This window comes from Falco biarmicus, chromosome 5 (genome assembly GCF_023638135.1).
Source record: "Falco biarmicus isolate bFalBia1 chromosome 5, bFalBia1.pri, whole genome shotgun sequence".
In the NCBI taxonomy this organism is placed as follows: Eukaryota; Metazoa; Chordata; class Aves; order Falconiformes; family Falconidae; genus Falco; species Falco biarmicus.
This window is the reverse complement of record NC_079292.1, coordinates 46,825,194-46,852,085: the sequence shown is the minus strand read 5'-3', so window position 1 is coordinate 46,852,085 and position 26,892 is coordinate 46,825,194. Positions and strand designations below refer to the sequence as shown.

The window sequence follows — 26,892 nt, the reverse complement described above, 5'->3', positions numbered from 1 at the left end:
GCCACGGCCCCTCGCACACCGGGCTCGGGCCAGGCCTCAGGCGGGGCGGTCTGCCCGGCCGCACGGCGGGCGCGCCCCCGGCCGTCCGCTCCGCGCCGGGCGAAGCCCCTGGCCGCGGGGAACGGCCCGCGCGGCGGGTACGGCGCGCACACTCATCCGCCGCGTCGCCCCCTCCGGGCCACCGTAGCGCGGACGGAGGCGCGCGGGGGCTGTTGGGACGAGCTGGGAAGTTGGATGCGGCGCGGAAAGTCGGCACGCGAGGGAGGGCGCGCGGGAGGGCGGCGCTCATTGGCCGGGAGTGCGTGCGGACCCCGTAGAGAACCGGGAGCAGGAGGGCCCGAGCCAATCGGGGCGGCCGGCGCCTGGTGGCGGGTCCGATCCCTGAGGAGGCGCAGGGCCGGGCCGGGCGGCGGAGGGGCTCGGGCTCGGTGCGGTGCCCACCCTTCCAGGTGGGACAGCGGCGGCGGGGGAGGCGGGCGTCCCGTCACATCCCGTCCCGTCCTATCCCGCCCCGCTACGCCGCGCCGCGGGGAGAGCGCGGAAGGTGGGAACGGCCCGCAGCGGGGCCCCGCCTTGGTGGGAGCGGGGCCGGGGCTGGGGCCAGGTCTGGGCGGGGGCGACGCCGGTGCCGTGGGGCGCGGGTGTGTGGAGCGGCTCGTCCCGCGGCCTCCGGTGCTGGAGGAGCGGAGTGGGGCGGGGGGAGAAGCCCCGTGCGAGGCGGAGGGAGCGGCGCCGCGGGCCGATGCCTTGGGCAACGGCCGAGCGAGGGGGGTTGAGGACCTTGAGTTCCCTGAGTGACTTTTGTCAGCGCTGCGCGTCTCTCTTAAACGTTCTTGGCAGCGAGCATTAGTGGCCTGAAGCTATGTAGAAACGTCCCGGAAACTTTTGGCTAAAGGGTGATTATGCTTTCAGGTGAAAGAAAAGGTTTGCCTTTAAGAGGCCTTGTTTTTCGCCTGTTTAAAGTTGCCCAGAGTAAAAAAGCTGAGAATAAACTTTACAAACCTGGATTCGGTTAACCTGGCTTTAACTCTTAAAAGAATGTCTGTCAAAACAAGTAGTAATAATACAATGGTGGCGGTAGCGGTCTCTTTTGTTTTTAATGTTATGTAAGCTGCGTTGAAATGTGACTCATTGTCCCTTGTTTTCTACTGTTAAAGCCCTATTTTCAAGGATTCTCGGGTATCCCCTTTTAGGGTGGTGAGATGAATAGTGAAGTGAGTCCTTCAGGCCCAAACTCCCAGCCTTCTCAGAATCGGTTTGATTCTAGCTTGTGCATCTCCATCTGCTGGTGGGAAGTGAGTCCGTGAAATACTCACGGCTTCCTGTTAGGCAGCCGTAAACGGAGGAGATCCGAGCATCGTTTTAGTTTCTTGATACCATGGAGGGGATAGCTTCTTTTGTGAAAAGGAAAGTATACATTTTCTGCAAGAGTTCAAGTAACAAAAGTGTGGCATGTCTGCTGCTTCCAGTAATTTGTTCAGCTGAACAGTGCTAATGGTGTAATTCAAATGATTTAATCTATACCATTGTTTTCTTGATAACCAGGAAATTTATTTTTGACTTGTGAAGTTGCCTGTTGTGTATTTTTACTTCTTGTATACATTCATTTTCATTTTTTATTTATTTATTTTTGCAAAAACAGGTGCAGCCATGCAAGAAAGCATACGTTTTGCTTCAGCAGGAGATGATGTTAAAATATGGGATTCCATATCTCTAACTGTGGTGGAGCAGTTCAACCCACATACACCCCCACACCCAGTCAGCTCGCTGTGTTGGGCCAGCAATAGTATCCTTTACAGTTTCAGCCACAGTTTTGTGGGTGTTCTGCAAAATTTCTGTGCATTTTTGAAAATGAAAGTGTCTGTAACTCACAAGCCTAATGCAGTTTTGAAGTCTTGTATAAAAATATTTGTATATATCTGTGGTTCTCTGATGAAGTGATGTACAAAATAAACTCATGCTAGCAAATGCTTCTGGAGAATTTTCTCCCCTTTTAGGAGGCTAACAGTTTTTTAGCGATTATGATATGCTTCAGTTGCCTACCACCTGTAAAACTTACTCATTTGTTTCTTTAATAGTTGATTACAATATTCACTTCCAAGGCAGTGCTTAGTTTACTTACAAGGTTGAATAAAGCAATTGCTAGTGTAGTAGCGTAGTAAAATTCTATACATAGTCTAGAGAGGAAAACTGAAAGACTTTGTTTTCCTGGAACAACATCTCATTGATTCTGGTAGCCTTTGATAGTGTACTCTGTAGGCACTCGTTTTCTTTGCACTGTTTGTACCATTTACAGAGGAAGCACAAGTGTGTTGGATGTGTGGGAAAACATCCATAGGACGGTGGTGATTCATGTATGAAAATGGATCTGGCTCATTTAGACCTTTCCACCTGTCTTGGAAGCCTATTATAAGCTAATGATATGAAGTGCCAGGTGTGAGGTGAATGTATGAGAAGTTTCATGAAAAGAGTGCACTGTCAGGTGAACAGCTTGTATGGCTGTCATGGGAAAAGGCAGCAATGTCTGATCTTGATGTAAAAGAAGGAAAGGATGCTGGCATATAACAGTGAAGTCCTGCAAGTTCTGAATGTCTGTCCTCTAAGGCTGCAAATAAGTGGATGTATGAGAAAAGAGCATAATAAGCAGAGCACAAATTAGCTATGGAGCTTGCAGAGAAATTGAAACGTAGATATAATGTTCTTATATCTGTATACTTATATAGATATACGCTTACGTGTTATTTAGTCAACTTTTAACTATAGACTGTCTGGTTATGCTCTCTTCCACGTAGTTTCCTCTTCATCCCCTATACTGAAACAGTGAAGTATCTTACTGTATATGCTTGTGAATGTTTGTTAATTTGTTAGGGATAAAGCATTAGTTTTGGTTCTGTGTAATTCTATAAGCAAAAATGGTGCCTTTAATGAAAGAAATAGGAAGCAGTAATCAGTCTACAAGTTCTTTGGTGTTAAATCCAGCCAATTAACCTCTATTCTTAAATCAACAAATATAAAATCACAGTGGGCATTGGCAATACAGGACACAGATCTAAATGGTTCATGGGGGTGCAGAGGCAGTTTCCCTGCTCTGTAGTTCCATATTGAAAGCTTTTCTTACTGCTTTGAGGTACCTGATGTCATAAAAAGGTTCTTTTGGGGTTTTTGGTTTTCTTCCCTCAGTACAGAAGGAGACAAATTAGCAAATGTTCTTTGTACTCTAGAAACTGTATGGTGAGGTAGATTTAACATTTGCCGTGAACAAGAGTATTCTTTAAATCCCTAGCCTGCTAAAAGCAACAGACATTCCTTTGAACTCTAGTGATAAATGGGGCTCTTACTTACTTGAGGATCGTGGGGAAACAAAACTGTAGACCGGATAAGCTACCTTAGCAGTTAAAGAGCTCTTAAATAATATCTGCCAGGTATTTCTGCTCTCTGAAAAAGTTGCTGTGCCTTGTATTGGGAAGGAAGGGCTGTAGTTAATGTGAGACCTTCTTAATGAAAGCTTGGAAAATAACCTTATGTGTCTATTTCTAGGTCCCTTCAAGGTACAGTACTTTGGACTGTTTAGGCAATCTATCTTCTGTTCAGTTAGGAAAACTTTACAGTTGCTTTTATTAATCACCAGTATAGTGGAACTATGGTCCGTAACTTGTGACTAAGATAGATACCTGGCCACTGCTTCTGCTGCTGGTGATAAAATAGTTGTTTGGAGTTGTAAAAGCAAGCCTGTTCCACTCTTTGAAATAGCTGAAGGAGTAAGTATGAGTATGCTGTTCCCTGTTTGTTTGTTTGTTTTGCCTGCTCTGCCTTGTGTACTGCTTGTATCACATCTGTTCTGCGTATTGGGATCAACTTAATTTTAGTTATAATGCATATATAAAAACATTTCCTTGTGTGTAGTTAAATGCGTATAGAGTCAGGGGGAATAGTGCTTTTAAAATAAGTTCTACCAGTAAGAAAATACAAATGTGGTTATGCTAGCATCTGATGCTGATAGCTTTCTGCTGTAGGAATTTGCCTTTTGAGTTGCAGTGTAATAGCCCAAGGCAGTCGGTGGTTCAAGTTTGATCTAATGCGTAGGCGACAGAACAGGGCTGAAGTTGGAACTTTTTCCCCGCTTGAATTGTCAGTGCCATGCATGTCTGTGAATTGTACATTGAAAAACTTAAGAGTCTACGTAAGGGTTGTTCTTGGAGTGTATGTGTGCTACCTTCTGGAAATACATGAAATAGGAGAACTTCTGTTGTGGTTGGGGTTTTTCTTCCTGTTAAATGGAAGTGTGGCATGATGAACTCTTCAGAAAGATGGACTTAATTTTAGAAGAGTCTCTTGACATGGTTACTTGAATTACTTGTTAGTGTGTCCTTGGATAGCTTTTGTAATGCTAATTTGGACTGGAAATTTTCTGAAAAGGTGTTCAAACCGGGCTTTTAGGTTGCTGAAGAAAACGCTTTCAGAGGTGGAGTGTTTGTCCTGCAGATTTCACTAAATCTGATCTACAACTAGTGCAATCATTTCCAATTTTACTATGTCAAAAATTAGATGGGCTTGGTTTTTTTTTTTTCTTCATTCAAATCTCAGGAACTTAAAAGTGAATTTTCAATGTGATAGAACTGAATAATAATTTGTCTTCAATGTAGGTCTATCATTAAGATTGACGTTTTTTTCAAAAGCTGATACTTCAGTGATTATTTTAAAAAGAGTCACTTTATTATGAGGTTTGCTGCTATAATATTCTTTGTAATGTTTAGGGAATGTGAAACACGTGACTTAGACAACTTTTTTGATTTTCTTTTAAGGAGGTTTTTTTCTAAAGTTAGCATTTTCGTTTTAAAACTCAATACCTGAATATAAATCTGTGATTGCACTTTAGGGAGCTATAATTTAAAGGGAAAATGCATACTGAATAAAAAAGTGCTAAAAAAAATTGACATGGGAATGGAAAAGTGTGAGCAGTTGAGAGCTTATTAATTAAAGTGTTTAGATCTTGAAGCATTACTAACATACCCAAACTGGACTGGATTTTAAGTGCCTTCGGATGGGAAATGACTGTAGTGTACCAATAATTCTGCTCTTCAGTGGGATTGTGTGTTAATGAAGATGAAAACACACGTCAATATGCTTTAAGTAGATTTGAATAAATCCCTTAATTATCTTTAACATACTTTTTTCCCCTTCTTCATCAGGCAAAACAGACATGTGTGAGCTTGAATTCTAGTTCTCCATATATTGTGAGTGGAGGCCTTGATAACACTGTTAATATCTGGGATCTGAAATCCAGAAGGCTTTACCGTAGCCTTAAGGTAAGTTTGCCTGAGGAAGAACTAGCTTTTGTGACTTCCAGGTTTTGCTGCCAACTGTAAAAAAACAAAATAAAAAACCAAAATAAGCACCCAAACCCCAAAACTTTCTTGGAGTTCCTATTTGTAGGATCAAGTTCACATATAGGAGTAAACATATGTGTCATACAAACATACACAAGTTTCTGTTTTTTTGTGCTGTAAATAGCAAATTTAATATAACAAGTATACTTAACTTAAAGTCTTCAGAGTATGATTTTATAAAATATATGTTTAAATTTTCAGAATAGGCTTATTTTGTGAATTGGAATTGATAAATCTCTGATGGGGATTTTTTCCAAGGGTAGCATTTCAGATAATTGCTGTTTTTGATACATCAAACAAGAAAACACTTTTTTTTTCGTAGAATACTGTAGTAGAACTAACGTTATGCAAAACTGGGACGTGGTCATTGTCTTTTAACAGATCTGGTATGAATTCTCTAACACCTTTTTCTGATGCAGAAGACTTAGGATGGTTTAGTATGTTTCTATGACACCTTGAGTAGATGATTCTTCCTCATTTAGGACCACTGTTAAAGAGGCTATAATACTTTAGCTTTGATTTGGGTGGTTTTCCTTGTTTTTCTTGGTCTTCTAAAGTTACAGTTTGAAACAAAACTACAGAACAGCTAATACAATGCTTTAAATATCTTTATCTGCCTTTTGGGCTAGAAGTACTTGATTATCTCTCCTTACGTATTCAGTAAACACAATATCATTATTGCAAATGACTATACTGGAAAGGTATTTCGCAAATTTATGTTTTAATATTAGAAGTAACAGAAAGGGAAGTTGGCTGTAGTATATCAGATCAACAGAAAGTATATTCAAATATTGCTGGTTTCTGGAAGACTTTACTTTTAAAATAACATTACTGATACCTTTGGTAGATCTCTCTATGGTTGTCTTATTAAAATATTATATATAATCACAGCATCATCTTTAGCATCATCTTTACTAATTTATTGAAATAGTTTTCTGAAAACTGTTGGAGTGGTTAAAATATTATGGCTGGTTTTCAGTATATTCTGCTCCTGTATTTTTGAATATTCCATAATAACTCTTAAATTATATTTTTAAATGTTACAGATGGTCCGAAAAAAACCATCAAGCTGAAGTTTTTCTGCAAAACCACAGATCAGGAAGAAACACAGTTATCCTGAATGTCTTTAACCCTCTCCTTATAACCTTCCTCCCCCACAGGATCATAAAGATGAAGTCACATGTGTTACATATAATTGGAATGATTGCTACATTGCTTCTGGATCTTTGAGTGGTGAAATTATCCTACACAGCATCACCACCAATTTATCAAGTACTCCCTTTGGTTATGGCAGCCGTCAGGTATGCTATCTTTACTAAGTTTTTTTTCAGGTATGAAGCTTTAATTCACAGTGTTTAGAAATCGAAAGTACGTGTCAAGAGCTTTTAATTTTTGTTAATCTGTTTCCTTTAAATTTTTAAGGATACACTTAGGAAAGGAAAAAAACCCAGACTGCTGTGTATTGCGGTGTATTCTAGTCTTAAATAATAGGTAGCATTGAAATACAAATTTCTTAAGTACCTTTTACATACACATTACAGCAAATCTTAATTTGTAGACTCTGGTTCCTCAAGAACAAACTTCTGCGCCTCCTAGAACAGAACAAAAAACAGTTGGCCTTACAAACCAAAGCAGGATTTCAATGCATGACTCAGTGTATATTGTTGCAAAGAACAAAGACCGTGCAGCTTGGGTTCTGACTTACCCAAAGTAACCAGATTCACAACTGAACAGAGACATCTGTACAGTAGGGGTGAATATAAACCAGCATTTGGAAATAATAAATTTATTTAATCTGGAGATTAAAATTGCACAGCTCTCAAAGAGAAAAGCAGTGAGATTTTATATTGCCTACTTAGGTGTTTAGGTAAGATTTTGGATAACTAATGTGAAGGAGAACTGTGCAAAAGACAAACACAAAGCATGTGTACTACTTGAGGGCCTTGGTAGGGTTTTCCACTGCAACTCCTTTTTGCAGACTCAAAAGATAGTGGAGAATTAGTGGGTATCATTAGGGGAATTCCTTTGATATAAGGGCATCTGCAGCAGTAAATGAGCTGTGTTGTCCCACTGGAAGTTCCAGTATGTGTTTTTAGTGTGAATGTTGTCTTGGGCACAGACAAGTGTTAGTGTTCTAGGCATTCTTTTATTTTTCAGAATCATTTTTACAGAGGTAGTAGCTGCTCAGGGGACACAGAACTGTTGCTTTGGTCCTAAATCTGACCTTTAATGTCACAGGGAACAGTGAAGTTGTGACTGGCTCATTCTGTGTTACTGCAACAGCTTTTTCAATCCTAGACTGCAGATAGTGTATGAAGTTTAAATTTTTCTCCTGTCTAGCGTGAGCAATATAACTTGATGAAGAATCTCTTACAACTTTATAGCATCACGGGAATTGTGGTGTAGTTTCTGTTGAAAAATCTCTGCTAAATTCAAACTATCTCTGCCCTTAGGTGCTGCAGCATCTTTGATCTATCACCAGTCTCGTACTTCTATTGCAGCAAAATTGTACTTCATACTTGGTTTGATCTTAAAAATCCATCTATATAGTCAGTTCGTTTTTCTGATTTGATTGTTACGATCTTATGAAAAATGTGGATGTGAGGCAGGAGCTACACGGAAATCCATGGCTGGATTACACAGCTTAGGTGACTGTCCAGAGTGGGGACAATGCTGCTAGTTAATTGTGAAATGAAGAAATCCTTATGAGGATGATTTGCATCAACCTGTTTGATATATTCAACTCTTTCTACAAAAAAGTGATTAGAAATAATTGATGCAGTGAATAGCTGTTTTGGCAGATGAAATCAAGAGGCCTACTGCAAAGCTGAATGACCTTTAAGATGGGCAAAGAGATTTAGAGTGTTAAATCAAAAGTAATTGCAAAGCACAGAGCTACTGTTCGCTTTCTGAAGGGTCTGTAGCATTTTCTAAAGGGGGCAGTTATTTGATTGTGGTCTTCATTTAAAATGGAATTGAGCTGTAATTGTGTAATGGGATGGCTACTTAGATGTCCCAGTTTATCAGCCTATCTTACATCCTGAAAATTATCTTTGCTTTTATGTATGAAAATAACTTTTTTGTTTTGTTTTAATTGGTACTTGTAGGGAATTGCAGGTTTAATTGTGCAGTGAAGCAAATATCTGAAGACTTTTGTAATTCTGTTAAATTTAAAAAGTCCCTTTACTTGATTTATAGTTGAGGGGCCCAGTTTTCTAAGAGTAAGCTTGAATAGATACACTGTGTATTGTCCTGTTTGATCCTGGCACTAGCTGTCTGGTTTAGTAAGGGTCACCACTCCCTAGTAATTTTTTTTTACAATTGGGGAATGTGAGATCAAACTAACCTTATAAGTTTAGCTTGTCTGTGTTTGATTCAGCATGGTGGAATGTAGTTTCCTGGCCAGTTAATTTCTGATTTTGTGTAGACTCGGCAAGTAGTAGAATAGCCCAAGGTTGCAGTGCTTTCTGTGACCTTAAACAATTTTCTTTCATATGAGTATTGGCCTATATTCTATTAATTGATTTTGATTTAGAAACACCTTTGTGCTTTATTAGAGTTGAGTTCTTGCACAGAGTTGTTTGCAGATCCCATAATTTGTCTTTGCTGTTGGTATTCATTTAGGCTACCAGATTCTTATCCACTTGTTGTTGTGAGGATGAATTAAGGTTTGTTTTGAAACATAATGTTTGTTCAAGTCTTCACTGCCTGGTGCTGTTCTCCTAGCAACAGGATTTAGTTTAGTTGTTTGAACAGCTGGCTGATTTGTAAAGGAGTGTGGTAAGTTCTGGTCACTTTGTGTAGTGAAACAGCTTTAAAAGCTGAAGACTGTCAACTGTCTTTACATCTGCTTTCTCACTTAAAAGGCTCACTGAGGTATAAAGGACATTAAGAAACTATACTATCTTTAAATAAGGTAATCAATGATGCTAGACTACATTTGGTTTAGTTTTGGGCTTTTCATGTTTTCCAACAGTGAACAATCCTAAGTGTAACTAGTCCTTCTCAGCAATGGACCAACCATTTTCTGAAGTGCGCTGTTCCTTGTCTGGCTGCCTTACTGTGAAGCTTCCTACTTTTATTTTCTATAGAAAATCTACTCCAATCACAGCTAATACAAAAAGATGCATATAGCTTTTTGTGCTATGCTGACCAGTAAAATGTTTCAGAGACAACTTAATTGTCTTTTTGTGGATGCAATACGTTGTGCTAAATGTTTTTCTGGTAGTTCTGTGTGCACAGAAGTTCCAGAAATCATCAGGAGTTGTACTTGCTAAGATGTAGTGAAACTTGCTTCATACTTGTGTGGTTTTGTGGGTTTTTTTTGTCTTGACAGGTTAGTTCCGAAACATGTCTTTTTTCCAAATAACTGCGTCATTTCTAATAATCTTGAAATTATTTTAGTATTAATAACTAAAAGCATTAGAAGTGGGAAGGGGGCATCTGTTTTCTGTTCATACATTTGATTTTCAGCCAGTGAACAGCTATGCTGACTTAAAATAAAGCAAGTATCTTAAATATCCCCCTAAATCCAATCCAGGTAAGACACTTAAAAGATATTAGACTTGCTATACTTAGGCTTGCTAGTTGACACACATTCCCGCCCCCCCCTTCCCCCCCCCCCCGAAACCTGTCCCACACATTTGCCATTTGATTCTGTGGATGAAATTGTAATCTGTAAATGTTCTTTGGCTTCTTTTCAGAAAAGTACCAGCATTTAATTTCTCACACATCCTCAGCTAATTTTTTTCTTGTAACTAGTAAATCTTGCAGTTAAACCATATAAACCATATGAGTTGTGGGCCCTTTTTAGCCTTACAATTCCTGTTGCTGGCATTACAGAGGCCAAGGAACTCTACTGGGGTGGTTTTCAGCTAGGCCGACTTTGAGGCCCTGGTGTCCAAAATCCAAGTAACAAAACTTTTGATTCTAAACTGTAACTTAGGAAAAAGGGGACAGAGTAAGTGAAGTTCAGCTTCCTCAGGAAAATTTTTTGACGACAAGTGTGCTCAAGTTCTGTGTGACTTCATCATGTCACCCCAAAATAAACATTTTTTTTGTTTTAAAGACTGGTCTAAAAACTGTTACTACATATTAATTTCTTGTCACTAAGATAAACATGTATTGAAACTAAAAATAGGTGATAGAATCTGATCTAGAATAGTATGTGTGACAGCTCAAAAATCTGTACGGAATTAGGATTGGCAGAGGTAAAGAGGGATGAAAAGTAGGAAAGAAATCTGGTAAAGAGAAAAGAAAGGAACTGAAAACAGAAAGACTGAAAAAGAGAAGTAACTATGCTTTTATGTTAAGTATTAAAAATGTTAAATTCAGGGACATAAAGGAACATTTTCTCTGTGCATGCAAAGGAAAGATTTCATGAAAATTCTTTATTTTAGCATCCTCTTTGGCAATAAATGTAATCAAAGAGAGAAGGCTGGGAAAGTAACTTGAGAATTACAACAAAAGAAATACTGTAAAGGAGATAAAACTGAAAGACACTTATGCCTAGCATTAGATTATCCTGGATCTGCCCCCTGTGGTGAGTGGGGAGGGGTCCCTTTTACTTTTTTCGTAATGTCAGTACTGAACAGTTATGTGTACAACATAGGACTAAATAGCTCAAATGTCTAATCAAGTGTAATAGCTCCTCTGTTCCTGTACAAGGAGTCCCATTGCCTTGCTGCACTGGGTCACAAAAAAAAATACTTTTCTGTGTAAACTTGTCTAGCTTTCATAGTTTATGTGTGTTTTAACGTCACTCCAGTGAACACTGGATAGCATGTTGGCTTTTTGTTATTGTTGTAAAATGCATGTAGACTTGAGTCAGTATTTTAAAGATGAAGATAGAATGCCACTTCATTAAGCCTATTCTCATTCTAAAACAGTTTCTAATTTGTTCTTTGATTATGGATGTCATGTAGAGATGAGGAAAGTTTAGCTCAGGCTTCTCTAAGTAATGTAGTTTGACCATCTGCATCTTAATACCTAATGCTTTCCCATATGAGGCTTGGTTGTCTGCTGTTTCTATACTGTGCTAAGCTTAAAGCTGCATTCTTTCACACAGGTGCTTCTTAGAGAAAGCTTTTTTTTTAAAAAAACCTTCAAGTTAAGTGACTCATTTCTGGGAGGAGAAATGCTTTAGTTTTGTCTTGTCAAGCAGCCTTTCAGAAATGAGGTTCTTTGTGCCTCCAGCTGTCTGGGCAGGAGTTTGAAACTTGGGCATGTAGCATACTGCCAGGGATGCCAATATGATACATTTGACTGTCTCATAAAAGCGTGCACAAATTTAAGCACCTCTGTTCCTTGAGTCTGATCGAGCAGTTGCATTGTTGCAAGTGAAGTTTATTGCTAACCTAATTCAGTGAAAGTGAGGAGTGAATAGGAGCTTCCTCACAGCTCTTTCATTGGCAACCTGGAATTGAACTGTTAGGCTGCTCAGAGGAAACACGACAACTTCAATGAGTAGCGGGGAATAGCAGTAATAGGGGGAAGGTATCTGTGTAAAAGAAAATGGAGAACTTGCCTTGGGCCTTTGAGATTAGAAGGAAAAATGAGAAAAGGAAATGTAGGACTTAGTAGGATAGCAAAGGAGGTTTGGGGGGAGCTAGGAGAGAGTAGTCTTGGTGGGCAGGATGACAGAGGAGAGGGACAATGGAACATGAACAGATGCCAGGGCAGTAAGGAAGGTATTTGGAGATGAAGAATTGAGAGAACTGTAAGGGACAACATGTTTCCCATATAGATCATGTACATAATTGAAGCTGTTACTTCTGAGTCTCTCAGTATTTCATTTTTTAATGTAAATAAATGAAAAATGTTGATAAAAATTCTCCATGATGAGTAGAGAACCATAGTGGTAATCAACAGTCATCTTGTGTCCTATCTGAATATGCATTTGAGGGTGCCAATTCTTCATGGGGCAGTTAGGCTTTCAGCAAGACATGCAATACAAGTGCTAGCAATTATGTTGGAGGCATATGAAACCAACACATAACGCCCGTTAAAATGAAGTTAAAGAGTGAAATAGGATAAAATCCAGGACAGTGCATTGCAGTGTGGTCTATACTAGAATAATATAATAGCTTTTGAGAGCATTTTGAGAAAAATAAAATGTAATGACTCTCACCTGACTGGAGTAAAGCACTTGATTCAGTGTCTGGTGAAAAAATATTAGAGAGGATGGAGGTTGGAAAAGAACTGAGGGTAGATAAGAAATTGGCTATAAAAAAGTAGACAGTAGATAATATTGAAAGAAAATATTTGGGTTATTAGTAGCTAATCTTGTTTAATATTTTCAGTAATGGTTAGGATATGAGAAGTAGAGCTATGATGAGACACAGTTGGAAGGTCTTGTCCTTAAGAGAGAAGATTGTGTCAGTACCCATAAATGATTGAAGTAATAGACACAGGAACAACTATGACAGTATAGAAATCAAAGTACCACACCTAGGTCACAGTGGAGGCTTTTCTTCCTAGAAAATTCTTAAGGTAAAAGAAGGACTTGGGCTTCTTGGTCATAAAATGGCAATGAGCAACCACAACAGACTGGATCACAAAACCCCCCCCGTAATCTAGGTTATATCAGGATGAGTATTTACGGTACAAAACAGAGGAAGTGTTAACTGCCTTTGCAAAGGCAGTAGCAAAATGTTTGAGGACCATACAAGATTTTGCTTGTCCATATTCAAGAAAGGTTTAAACTGGGAGAGTTGCAAAAAGACTGTGATGGTACTGAAAACCCAGTCTCGGGAGACTGAATCTTGCTTATTGTTTATAGCAAAATAAAGCCCAAAAGGTGAGGTGGCAGCTTATTAAAACAGAAAAGCAGCACTGGGGAGTTGGGAGACAATTTATATGTAAGGGCATTATTGTCACAGTGGTGACAAAATGGGTCATAAATAAAACTTATCTGGAAATTGAGTGCTGCAAGTTAGTACTAGAGCAGTGTCTGAAACATTCTCTGAAGCAGTATGGTGGCAACAAAGTACTTAAACGCTTCTGAAAGGTAAGGGAAATTCCGTGTTACATGGTTCTGTGATAGCAAGGCTGCACGTGGTAAACCAAGCATATTATCCTTTTCTGTGGTCCTAGCTCATGGCGTGAAGTTGGTTCTTCTGCAGGACCTACATAATTGCGTAACTGTGGTGTCTGTGTGTCTTCTCAAATTGGCTTACATCCAAGTATGTAAAATCAGTGGAGGGGAATTAAGTTTAACATTCCTGGCTAGAGACCAATTGGTGAAATAATGTAGCTTTTCACTCCTTTAATTTAGATGCGGTGTGGGTTTTTTTGTAGCGTGTATGATAGCATGATACTTGCTGAAAAGTCCAGAAACTTTTCCAGAAGTTGTTTTTCTCTTGTGTTGGGTCTGATCTTGTTTTGATCATTTTGCTCATCAGCTCATATGGTACCCCATACTGATATAAAAAAAAAAAATGTAGTCTGCCCCCCTAACAACAAAAACTGCATTATAATGCAAAATGAACTTTTTTTAAACTTATGATTTTTCAGAGTGGCTAGCCTTTGTAAACTAATGCAACATCTGTATTCCTTCCTAATATGTTTGTGTGTTTAGAAAATAATTAAATGTTTAATAGTGGTATTACAATTCTTTTTTTTTTATGTCTGTTTTACAGCCTATTCGACACTTGAAATATTCAGCCTTTAAGAAATCCTTGCTGGGCAGTGTTTCTGACAGTGGAAATGTAACTTTGTGGGATGTAAATAGCCAGAACCCATATCATAATTTTGAAAACCCTCATAAAGCACCAGCTTCAGAAATCTGCTTTTCTCCAGTCAATAAGCTGCTGGTTGCAACTGTAGGTTTAGATAAAAGAATTATTCTCTATGACACTTCAAGTAAAAAGTGAGTATATTAAAGACCTTTTGATTTTTGAAGGATCCTCACTTGGTTTTTATAAACTGAAAAAGCATGCCTGACTATGACATTAAATACTTAATTCAGACCACATTCAGAGTGGTTGAAGTGGTTGGCACATTGCTACTGGAGAACCTGTCCTGTAGTCCACTTCACGCTTCTATTTAAAAATTAAACAAACAAAATCCCCCAAACAATTAAAAAAACCCCAAGGCATGTGGGAGCTAATTGAGATGCTCCTGTGGGTGACCACTCCCAAGTGCTTGTGTATGGGCTTTTCTTCTTGATACAGAGCAGTTCGCTTCTGTCAGGGACAGTACAGCCTGTGAGGACCTTCAGCCACCTGAGCTTAGCTTGGCTCCTTTTCTACTTAGAGATTCAAGACCTACCTGTGCCACAGAGCTGCTGAGACAGTGAGTTATATATGGGAGAGGACTGGTGAAAAAGCAGGAAGTATGGGGCATAGGTGATGGGACTGTGTAGTAAGAGAGTAGAATGGCAAGTGGTTTCATGATGAGACTTTGGTTCTTAGTGCAGGTTGTGCAGGCTGAATAAAGGTTCAAGTCTGACTCTGGTTTGGAGGGCTGTAGTAGAAGGATGCAAACCAGGACCTGAAGTTCTTCCTGGAGTTGTGGGAAGGTTAGAGTTAATAGGCTTGGGAAGCTAGAGGATGTATGTACTATGATTGCTGCTGGAAGTGATGATACCAGTAAATACATGTTGATGTCAGAACTGCTGTTACGAAGGCAATTTGATCCTGTCCTGCTGAAGTCTTCCGGGGCATATGCAGTCTTTAATTTATTGAGAGTGACCACTTAGTATAAGCCTAATCCGCTGTTCCATAAGATGTTTTGCTGAATTTCCTTGACAGTGGAGAAGTGGAACTACTGACCTGTGGCTGAATTAAGAAAGCTTTTTTTTTTTGTTACTCTGTTTTGAAAAGTGTAGCTTTTGACCTCTAAAAGCTTCTTTGTCCTGTCCTTTCCCTATTTGAAGGTTACTGACAACAATAGTAGCTGATTTTCCTCTGACAACAATGGACTTCATGCCTGATGGTACTACTTTGGCGATAGGATGTTCCCGGGGAAAAATCTACCAGTATGACTTAAGACTACTAACATCACCGATGAAAACAGTTGTTGCTCACAAAGGCTGTGTAAAATGCATACGTCTTCAGTGCAGTAGCACTTTTTCCAAGGTAAAAAAACCTTTCCTTTTTATTGCTCAATACGCAAATTAATGAAAGCAAAGCATAAGATTAAGTTGTCAAAAAATTTTTCATCTCTAAGCATTAGAGATGTCAACAGAAGTGGTTTATACCAACATAGAAATTAGATACTGCACAGTCTTAAGTGTAATTTCAGGGGGTTTTGATGTGGAATTCCCCCTGCACCTAGCCTCAGTGTAGAAATGAGTGAAACTTTAGTCTTAATTTCCAGGTGCGAATATGCCGCTGATGCAGATAATTTCGTGGCACTTAAAATTGATTTGTAGGCAGTAGCAGAAAGGTCTGTAATTGCCCTTCCACTTACAAGGAGGATGCACTGCTGCCCGTCTTGAGGTATTTTGCATGGTCTTCATATATGGTCTTTTGCAGGGATGTATAAATAGTAGAGAAGTTGATTAGATAGCGGAGTAGTCTTAAGAGGTTCTTCCAAGACTTAATTAGGCTCTACTGTATCCAGAAACCCCACGCATCCATTCAGTGGAGAAAAAACTTTTGAAGTGGATTCTTTACTGCTCTGAGACTTTCCTGGTCTTCTAGCACACTTGCTGCTAGTGGTTGACTATTCCTTTACAATTTGGAGTGTCTAGTAATGTAATCTCTTACTTTCCCTATAGTTAAGCCTAGGATCAAAACTCACTTATGCCAGTCCACTCCATTGTTACCTTAAGTTCTGTTGCTATTCTTTTGCAGGCCTACACAGTAATTCTGTAATAATGCGGATGTTTCCCATGTTATTTGGAGTTACATTAAGATACTTTTTTTTTTTATATTTGTAAAGATATATCTCCTAGGCAACCTTTGCAACTGGATTTTTTTATTTTATTAGTATTTTGAAGTAAAATATAAGCCAATATTCTTTCTTTCTTTTAGCTGAAGGGATAATAACTTCTCTTAATTTGTGCTGGTTTTTTTCTTCAGTCTAACCTTACGGGTTCTTCAAATAAACCTGTATCCAAAAGAGTAGAAGTCAAAACTGGTAGCCATCTTGGAGGAATTCAAAATACTGACATCAAAAATGTTGCCTCTCAAGCATCAGCCACAGTTTCGTCTCATCTGATGTTGCCAAATGAGAATAAGGGAGGAGACATTCCTCAGGAGAAAACAGGTAGTGGTGTCTTCCTACTCTTACTGTAATTGACATAATGTAGAACAGGGGTCCTCAAACTACAGCCCCCCAGGGTCCTCAATCCGGCCCCCGGTATTTACAGAACCCCCCTGCCCCCCCCCTCCTGCCCCCGCCCCGCCGGGGGTTGGGGGGGAAACCAAGCAGCCGCAGATGACTGCCTGCCACTGCATCTGCGCGCCGGCCCCCTGGTTAAAAAGTTTGAGGACCCCTGATGTAGAAGATGGATGGAATATTTCATAGTTTGACCATTACAGTATAAAAAATTTCACTGAGGGAAGGGCATTCATTTGGAAAAACCATGTGCACGTGCATGCACATCTGCACCCTCCATTTCCCTCCCTTATTATGAGACCGTGGTAAGTGAATTGGCTCCTACTACAAGCTTAAGACGTGAAGTTTAAAATTCTGGACTTGAAGTAAAAGCATGTAAAAACTCTACAGTGATGTTGTGGGGCCATCTCTTGCGTTCTGACTTCCTGTAGATTATCCTTATGTCCATAATGTATTTACTGATGCAATGTCTGTATGGAATGCAGAGCTAATAGTTTGTAATTCTATTAATAACCAGGAGTAACAGACATCCTCTGAAAAAAAACCCAACCAAACAAAACACAGAAAAAAACCCACAAACCTAGTCCAAAAATCCAAGTGAGAACTGAACTGTATTTTTATATGAGGCACGATTCCAATATCACATGGTAGGAAAGATGTTAAATATAGTTGCAAGTATGGTTAGTTGTATAACTGTACTTGCTATTTATGCTTCTGAAATTAACGAGTTCTTCATAAGAATTCTGAGCATAATTCTAAAACTCTGCCACTCTGTGAAATGTACTCTTAAAATTTTATTTAATTCAAGAGTTCTGAAAATATGGTCAAATCAGTAGCACTTAGTTTGATTCTTGAAAAAAAAAAAAATATCCTCAAGCCATTTTAATGCAACAGCACTCTTCCCCTCCCTTTTTAAATAAGGAGAAATACATTTAGCAACAGTAATTAGGCAATAAGGCACTGTAGTCCATAGAGACGTGTATTAATGACCTCCCTTGGGTATGCAGTAAAGTATGAGGTGAAGTAGAATGCTTACTATGTACGCAAGAAGTGTTGCTAATTAAAGTTACCGAATGGTGTGGAAAATTTTATTTCAGTAAAATATATGATTTGTTCTCTTCAAATAAAGATGTAACGGCTGTTACCCCTTAAACAGGACTATGCATAATAAATAATTGTCTTAAGAAAACAAAGGCTTACAAAGTAAACCAAATATTTTTTATTAAACTGAGTGTTCACTTTAGAAGTAAGACCTCTGTAGATTTCAGAAGATAGTGTCTAAACTGGAATGGATGAGAGAGCTCAACCTGTATTTGTTCTGTGGAAACTCTTCTAGACACTGATTATGGGGTTTAACTTTTGAGAAATAAGGTGCATTCAGTAAAGTGATCTGATAGCATATTTAAAACAAAAAAAAACCCCATCTGTTCATACAGTTTAGAAACTGAATGGAGCTTTTTGTCAGAGGCATTTTAAAGTACGAAAATATAAATTATGTCAGAATGTGATGAGAAGTTTGGATGTACTTTGAGCTGGCTTCCCATAAACTTCTATTTGACAGCCATCCTCTGGTTTAGGTACTTACTACATTTAGATTACTGGGAATAGGTATTGCCCTGGTTTTTGTATTGCGCTTTTTCCATGTAGCTTCTCTGTAGGTTCTGGCACAGGTTAATACTGCACCTCTAGTTTCATTTGGTATGCCAATTATTTGCTCACCTAGCAAGTGCAGTCCTGTTTGTGTCACAGCTGACACACCTGAAGGAGTGGAAAATGTGATACATTAATCCATTTAAAAGTGAAAACCTGACTCGAGTTCCAGTTTATGTAAATACATGGACATGATTGATTGAAGTCATCCACACAGGCATATTTTGGATCCCTTGAACAAGTAATCCCACACAGAGTAGTAGCTGCAGGTTTTATGAACAATGGCTTATTTTTTTTTTTAATTAAAGTAGGTAGAAAGTACAGCTTTTGTATGTACAGGTGATTTACCTATTGCATGGCACTAATGCTCTTTGCCTGGATCTTAACCTATACAAAATCTAGGCACTTCTTGAGTTAGCAGTTCAGCAAGGGCAGAATTAGCAGCTTGTTTATAGTCCTGATCTGTTTTTCAAACATATTAAACTGTAAAAATTATTTAGGTGGTTATCTTAGCAGTTCGATTAATTTATTCCCCATCTAAAAACTGTAGCTTGAATAATTACTGTTCAGGTTTTTTTGTGGTTTTTTTTTTTTACTTAAGATTTGCTTCCAATCTTCAGACAACTGTCCCTGCTACTATGCATACAAAAGTTAACTTTTTATTTCTGATTGGGTCAGGGCTGGGGCTTGAGGGTGTAGTAGGGAAAGGTCTAGGAACAGCTTTCTTTTGTCTGCAACTGTAACCCCATTCTGATTTTCTAGTATTAGAAATAAGCAGAAAATATCATAACATCAGCTATAAAAATAGATGTTTCCTAGTATCCCTTAGAATGTTTAATGGCCCCAGTGAAGCAGATTCTCTTCTTGCAGGATAAATTTAAAATTTGATCATCTGAATGTGGTTACCTTCTTAGTGGAAGGTGCATTCACTAGTTTTCATTTCACCTGATACACCATAAATTTGCTGCATCCATTATGTAGATTGATCTGAAAATGAGTGCGTTCTCTAGTTTGGCAACTGTTCTTTTCAAAAAGAGGAAAGGATTCCAACTACATCTTATTTTTGTTTCTAAGTATCTTAGCTTTTAGTTCTATTCACCTTGGTTGACAGCCCAAATGAGGAAGTTAAAGTTGACCCTCTAACTGGAATCTGTAGAAGGTTCTAAAGTTCTTGCTGGACTTAGCAGGCATCATGCTTGCCATGAAGATTGTATGACATGTTATTTCTGGAAAATGTCAATTAATAACTGAATGTTATTGTCCTTTTAAGGCTTCCCCCATAGTTGCAGCTTGGATGTGATTCCATCTAAAGAAACAGATCATGGGAAAAGTGCGGTTTTGAATAAATTTGGTGATTTGAGTCGAAGTAGTATAGGAGATGTGTTTTCTCCAGTCAGAGATGGTAAGTTGCTAATACTGAAAATTTTAAAGCATCATTCATCTGCATGTAGTGTGATATTGATATAGTGACATTTGTGTGTTACTGACTGGTGTACCTGCTTGGTATCTTAATTTGTCTTTGATCATGAACTTGACACAATGATACAAATATTGGTGTAGGTTTCATTTAATAAACACTTAATTTGTCTGTGTTCTGGTATTTTGTAGATGATATTGCAAATAAAGCGAATGAAGATCATGAAGGAAAAGGAGATGGTAAACATACTTTCAGTGTGTTTTTCTTTGTCAGTGGTAGGCCTTTGGAGGCCTGCACTGGTTCTTCCGTGCTCGTTTTGTTGTACCACTGAAAATAAACAAACTTTGAAAGCAGACACTGAAACAGATGAACTTTTGTGGAAATTGTCTGACATGTTGTGGTGCTAAGATACAACGTGGTAACAGGAAATCAAAGAGTATGGTCCTGAAGCGATTTTGATTTTCCATTATGCAATTTACAGTGCTATGTAGAGGCTTTTCATGTTTTATTATTTTCATAAGGACAGTGACAGCATAAGTTGGATTTAAGGATTTAGGTTTTGTGGGGTACAGTTTTGGGGGATTTTTTTTATGTGGGTGTGCAGGTGTCTTAATTGTGGGGTTTGGGGTTGGTAGTGTTTGACTTGTGTGTCTCACCCTTCCCTTTCCATTTTAGGTCTGGATTATCAGTCCTACGTTTTGGGTTTGGATTTTCTCCCACAGCTCACTACTGCTCTTCCAGTAAAAAGAAACCCAGTGGGCTGCAGTGCACAAGGGATAGGGTCTAGCCCATTACATGCACTTGTGGGATCTCCAGTTAAAGAAGAGGAAGAACATCCAGAGACTGACACTAAGAAAACGAATCTTGGAAAACAAGAAACTAAAGAAGGCTTAAAGCAGGTATACTATACTAATTCTTGTTACGAGTGGTCTTTTTAGAATCTTGACAGAATACTACTACTTGAAGGCAAAATATCCTTAGTAGTGTCCCATCTAATCTTATTTTGCAGCTCTGGTCGCGCTATTGACACAGATCTGTAAAATGCGCAGTTTTAAGTGCATTGGCCTTCAGCAATGGAAGATAAATGTATGCTTCTCTTAAATAAGCTTAGGTTACAAAAGTTCACAAGAAAAAAACCTGGGCTAGCCTGAGGAGTAATTTGATTTTTCTAGAAAATCAAGAATGATTGTTAGCTGGTTGCACCAGTATGATTGTTTGTTAGGTCAATTCCACCCTCTTCTTTCCCTGTTCTCCATCTCCCTCTTATTCCTTATTGAGATATGTTTGATATACTTCTGTGGAGACCCTGGCTGCTTTTGTATTGCTTTTGAGAAGTCTGAGTTTGCTAGGAATGGTGTTTATAACTTTGCCACAAAATGTTTGATGTGAAAATGAGAGGCCTCTACTTTTTGTGCTCCTTTCTGTGTGTGTGCACTTGAGGCAATTTTGAATAATTTAGCGATCAATTTTTAAGATGTCTTGCTAGAAAATTAAAAGTATGTATTTGTGTAGATTCCTAAAACCAAAAATGTTTGGAAGTGCATTCCTGAAAACTTAGTCTTCAAATGCAACTAGATAATAAGTAGCGTTCATATTTTTTTAGACATTATTATGATTTTTATTGTCAGCTTTCAAAATCAAGCTCATCAAGTGTAGAATCTGTAACTTCAAGTCATCCACCACCGTCCACTGCTATAAAGGCTCCTGATACAAATGAAAGACTAGTGAAGAATATTCAGGCCCATCCTGCATATGATCTACCAGTAAATGGTACTACCTCAACAAGTAAGTTGATCACTTCGGCCCAGTGTTAGGTATGGTTGATTGTGAACCGATGTGAAACCTGATAAAATGGCCTTAGCCTTGAAACAGGATGTACAATCCTGAATCTTCTGTAAATCCAGTTAGTCTTCTAGAACATCGCTGGTTGCCTCTGAAAAGACTCATTCTAAATCTATTTTTTTAAAATAATATTTGAGATAAAATATTGACAAACCTGAAGACAAATAAAAATCAATGTCATGGAGTACAAGAGGCTGTGTGGTTTCTTTAGTATCTTTAATTATATTTTCAATTGTAAAGGTCCAAAGATAGTATCACCTGTCACTGCTGGAGTTGCAAGTTCATTGTCAGAAAGAATAGTAGAAACCATTGGGAGTAGCAGACCAAATGCACCGCTGACATCAATCCAAATAAACTTCATTCAGAATATGATACAAGAAACAATGGATGACTTCAGGTACTGGTATTCATGCAGAACATTTTTGTTTTCAATGACCTGTTTTCTTGGTAAGATGTTTTAGCTTCTACTTCAAAAAATTTCTGCTTGCATTAGAACATGACACCATTAATAGCCCTAATTTTGGAAATCTAGGTATGAAATTGTTTTTTATAGATTTGATGACGAATTATAGATTGAGGTCTCTGAGAGCTGTTAATGCATGGCCTTGCTAACATGTTTTCAGAATAAGTGTTTGAATACTTCTTGGGTGGTAAATTTATCTGGATAACGAGGTCCTTACTGCTTTCATGAAGCCTTGTGCCCATTTCTTTCCTTCCCCATTCATCCCCTCTCCCAGCAGGAGAAATGTCTCTTAAATTTGACAATGTGGAGAGTTTGATCTCGACAGCTGACTTCTATTGACTTTGATTTGTTGTTAGCTTGGCCGTGTAAGGTAAAACACTGTGTATTTCTACTGGTGAAGCTTTACATTACAATAGCGTTGCTGCTGTAAGTGATGGTTGGTGTCAGGTTACTTTTTGTTTGTGGACACCCAACTAACATTTCACTTGTCATAAAAGAAGTAAGTCAAATTACCGTGGATTTAGAGTGGAGTTTGGAGGAGGTAGAGTAGTTGAGAGACTTACATCTAGGAGATCACTTCCCAACTCATGTTTAAGATGAAGTAGACTGAGTGAGATGGTGGAGGGGAAAAGGATTGCCAGGCAGGGGAAGTATTGCTGTCTCAATGACAAAAAGCAATGCGAAACTAGGATAGTAGGTCTATGTGCTATGGCTGTTCTGTATCTGCCAACATAAAAATAGACTGAATGTTATCAAATGTCTTTAAATAAGAATATAGTATAGTAAAACTCCCCTGGGACTTTTAGGCAATAATCACTCATCTGATTTAAACTGTAACTTTCACATGACTTACAATGCAGTCTATGGATTGCAGATATTTTTTCTTTAAAGTCTGTGTTCAGGCATCCCTATGTTGGAAGGTATGCTTGTCAGTCTTGTGCTTCCAGTATCTGAGATCTGGAGCCTCAGAGATTGTGTTTCTTTTCTGACCTATGCTTCCTGGAGTGCCTGGAAGGCTCTGCTGGCCCTTTTCCGAGTTGTAAATCATGGATACGTTCAAACTGAATGTAAAAGATTGTACTGAGGTCAGTAAAAGGGAAGGGAGCCATTGCAAGCTTCTCATTGACATAAATACCTTTCACCTTCTGGACTCTGAGGAAGGAATTTTTATTGCTCTTGTCCGAAATCCATTCCTCTTCAAGTAATGGGGAAAACCCAAGTACCTTAGAAAAGGACCAGGAGGAATATATAACTCATTTGGTTCCAAAAAGCTGCTTGTTTCTTGAAATTCCTGTCTTTGGGTGATAACCTATATTTTTGCATTTCTAAGCTGCCAGCTGGCCTCTATGCTTCATATACCTGAAGACTGTTTGCCTCCAATAGGAGTTCTGAAGCACAATAACCTGTTGAAATAAAAGTGAAGAATATATTCCCTTTGGGTTTGCTATACGTTTTAGGAAAGGAGAATGAAATAAGATCTGTGTCTACTTAAGTGCCTTACTTTCTTAGGCCAGTGGTACCCATAGCGCAGTATTTGGTCTCAGATGATTGCGCTGTGATGTGCTGTTCAGGAAGAGCATATGAGCTTGCCCGCTTTTTTGTGAGTTGTTCTCCTTGTTCCTTCTCAGCATCTGGGACTGTTGTGTTAGCACAGGGGTCCTCAAACTTTTTAACCAGGGGGCCAGCGCGTGGATGCAGAGGCAGGCAGTCACCTGTGGCTGCTTGGTTGCCCCCCCAACCCCCGGCAGGGCGGGGGGGAGGGGCAGGGGGGTCTGTAAATACCAGGGGCCGGATTGAGGACCCTGGGGGGCTGTATCCGGCCCGTGGGCCGTAGTTTGAAGACCCCTGTGTTAGTGTATCGTTCCAAGGGTATTTCCAAGCTTGGTTCATGTAGTGTGGAATAGTTGCCCGTGAATTGACAAACTCCTGCCAATTCATGGACAACACTGCCATTACCTCTTATGTAGAGTAACCTGGACCATTCTGTGAGCTTGGGGGTAATGTGTCATGTATCACTGTTCATGTTTTGGGCCCTCTCACAAAAGAATGCTGAAAATGATGTACTGAAAAGCTGTATCTTCAGTTACTGATAAATATCTTTCTCTGTGGTAATCAAAATGGTAAAACGAGGGAAGTTCACAGCTTGCAAGTGAAAACACAGTCTTGGTATCACCATGTATATATTTAAACAGATTTGTACCTAAACAGAAAAGATCCTAAGTCTCGTTTTTTAAGTGTACAAAAAGAAAGTCAATGTTGTAACAAAGGATTCCAGAAAAATAAGCCATAGATGAATATGTTTAATGGCTTAAGGGTTTTTAGACTCTTAGTTTCACCACATTACTAAGGTGAGGAATTGTGGAGTTCTGGGTGCTGAGGACTGGAGGGAATTAGTGTTTCCTAAATAATACTAAGCATTGTCCTTTTGCAAATCTTCCCCCAGAGAAGCATGCCATCGGGATATTGTGAATTTGCAAGTGGAGATGATCAAGCAATTCCATATGCAGTTGGTAGGTACAAAAAGCATGATGGGAAATACGTTCAGTTTTCATTTTCAGTAATACCAAGGCATGCCAACTTGTTTTCTCAAAACTGAAAATCAGTTTTGCTTATTAAGAGAAAGAAAGGGAAGACTGGATGTGAAAGAGGGGGAAACTATGAATTGGAATCTGTGAAACTGTTTTATGTTTGATAAATAAAGGGAACATATGCATTGGGTAGGTATCATGAATTCCGTATTTCAGGAGTTATAAAAAGACAAAAGGGAAACAAATTCAGCTGTCCTTTGGGAAGGACCAAGGGTTGGGGTAAGGAGGAGGTAGATGGAATTCAAATAGAAAGCTTTACTTACAGGTATCGCATGCATACTGAATTGTGTTCTGTGTTCTTCACCTTTTTATGAATCTTTGTTCTTTTGATCTGCGTTAAAAGACATTTTCTGGGTACTGAACATTTGAATGGAACCTGCATTAGTAGATTCTTATCCTGGAGAAGTGCAAAATATTCTTTGATAGAATATTCACTAATGTATTAATGATCAAAATACTGTATGTCAGCATAAAAATAATCTTTTCTTATCAAATTTTTTTTAAAACAGTATTATCTATGGTTATTTAATTTTCAAAAGCAATATGAAAATGCATAGGATAAAACTGGAATAATTAACTTCATAGCTACTGATTGGGACTTACTTCTTTTCTCTAGAATGAAATGCATGCTTTACTTGAAAGATACTCTGTAAATGAAAGCTTAGTAGCTGAAATTGAGAGACTACGAGAGGAAAACAAAAGGCTGAGGACTCACTTCTGAAAGATTTACGCTGCTACGCTGAAAGATTTAGCATGAACTCACTACAGGTGGTATGTTGCTTATGACAGATCATCCATCATCACTGAATTATTGTATGAAGATCTGCTATTATTTTGAACATGAATCTTTTCTTTTAAATAAAGGGTGTAAGATACTATATGTAATTATAAAATTTGTAACAGATAAACATTGTATAAAAAAGTTTGTGTGCTTATGCTAACCACCTTGAACTACTTCCTCCTAACAGAAAAACTAAGAGGATAAGTACATTATCCGCACTTTTAGCAACATGTGAAGTGCCTTTTTATAAACAAAACCAAACCAGGTTGGATGCCTTTTCTGTACGAAATTTTTGATATACCTACTTTTCTATCTGCTTCTCTATTTTACTGCTGTCAGAAACAATTGCTGTAGCTTGCCTTTCAGATACTTTTTCTTAGAGAAAAAGGGGAGACAGAGCTCATCTTCTGCATGACATGGAATCCTGTTTATAAGGACCTGGAAAGTACAGTATTTGGTTAACTTTATTCTGTTGGCAACTTTTCTATCCTAAGTAAAACTAGAGCTTGAAAATACTCCCAAATTCAGTGCCGTGATCTTTCTTACTGTATTTGTAAGTCTGACATTTGTGCTTGTTTGCTGTAAACTTTGTTGTTGCAAATGCTACTGCAACTGCACAGTGAATCTATTACAACTTCAGCTACGAAACTAGAACTCTTTTTATTTACATGTATTTGAATATTGTCATAGCTCGTCCACTTTGAATGCCGCTTTAGGCTTCAAAATGTAAGTATACTCAGCCATTAATAACATTGCATTGTGTAGATGCAGTCTCCCAGTCTTTGACGCATGTTTTCGCGCCCTGCCCTGCCCCACCACACTTAATATTGAGCAGTTGTGTTGTAGTTTTGAATTTTGTTGGTTTAGTGTTATTGTAGCCTTTTTGAGACAGCTGCATACCAAATCTAACTATGACTTAGTTGTATGATTAACATAACAAACATTAAAGAAAAATCATTACTTCAGTAGCATCATAGTATCATAGTTGTGGGTAAACATGTCTGAAATGAAGCTCAGTATGACGTTCTGAATCTGCAGAAGTTCATGGGAGGTTTGGCTTGGCCTTTATTTGTGCCAAGAGATTAAATTAACTAAAACCTTCAATTTTAAATTTAAAAAATAATTTAAATTAAAAATTTCTCTGAAAGACTTCAGGTGCTTCTTGCTATTTAAATTGTTCTGGGAGTTTCTTAATTTTCCCACTAATATTTGGTTGTTTCTTTTCACACAACCAAACTCAAACAAGGAAGGTTTGAGAACATGGTGAGAGTTTAGTTACAACTTTGAGTGTTTAAATACACGATGGCACTCTTCTACTAAATGAGAAAGCCATAATATATAGTGTAACTTATTTTTATATGTTGTAAAACTAAAAAACCTCAACTATCTATACCTTTTCCTTATCTTTTAACTTTTTTAAAAAACTTTTTTCTTTTCACATCAGTGAATGACAAGTACAATCTTGTAGTAAATGAGGG

The 26,892-nt window shown here is 38.6% G+C and overlaps 1 protein-coding gene across 4 annotated transcripts; it reads left to right on the top strand.

The window, feature by feature from the left end:
- Positions 1-215: 215 nt before the first annotated feature.
- On the top strand, positions 216-26,382 carry NEDD1 (NEDD1 gamma-tubulin ring complex targeting factor). 4 transcript variants are annotated; one of them, XM_056340719.1, is made up of 16 exons: positions 216-544; positions 1,643-1,786; positions 3,664-3,758; positions 5,190-5,306; positions 6,548-6,688; positions 14,027-14,256; positions 15,265-15,466; positions 16,415-16,601; positions 19,594-19,725; positions 19,932-19,979; positions 20,416-20,639; positions 21,369-21,525; positions 21,823-21,979; positions 23,555-23,645; positions 24,489-24,555; positions 25,250-26,382. In XM_056340719.1, exons 1-16 carry the CDS (start codon positions 235-237, stop codon positions 25,252-25,254), a joined length of 2,307 nt encoding a protein of 768 aa, XP_056196694.1. In that variant the 5' UTR covers positions 216-234; the 3' UTR covers positions 25,255-26,382. The 4 variants fall into 4 exon arrangements, with proteins under 4 accessions (XP_056196694.1, XP_056196693.1, XP_056196695.1 ...); XM_056340718.1 differs by lacking the exon at positions 23,555-23,645 and having other exon boundaries at positions 218-544; XM_056340720.1 differs by lacking the exon at positions 23,555-23,645 and having other exon boundaries at positions 315-449.
- Positions 26,383-26,892: the final 510 nt, after the last annotated feature.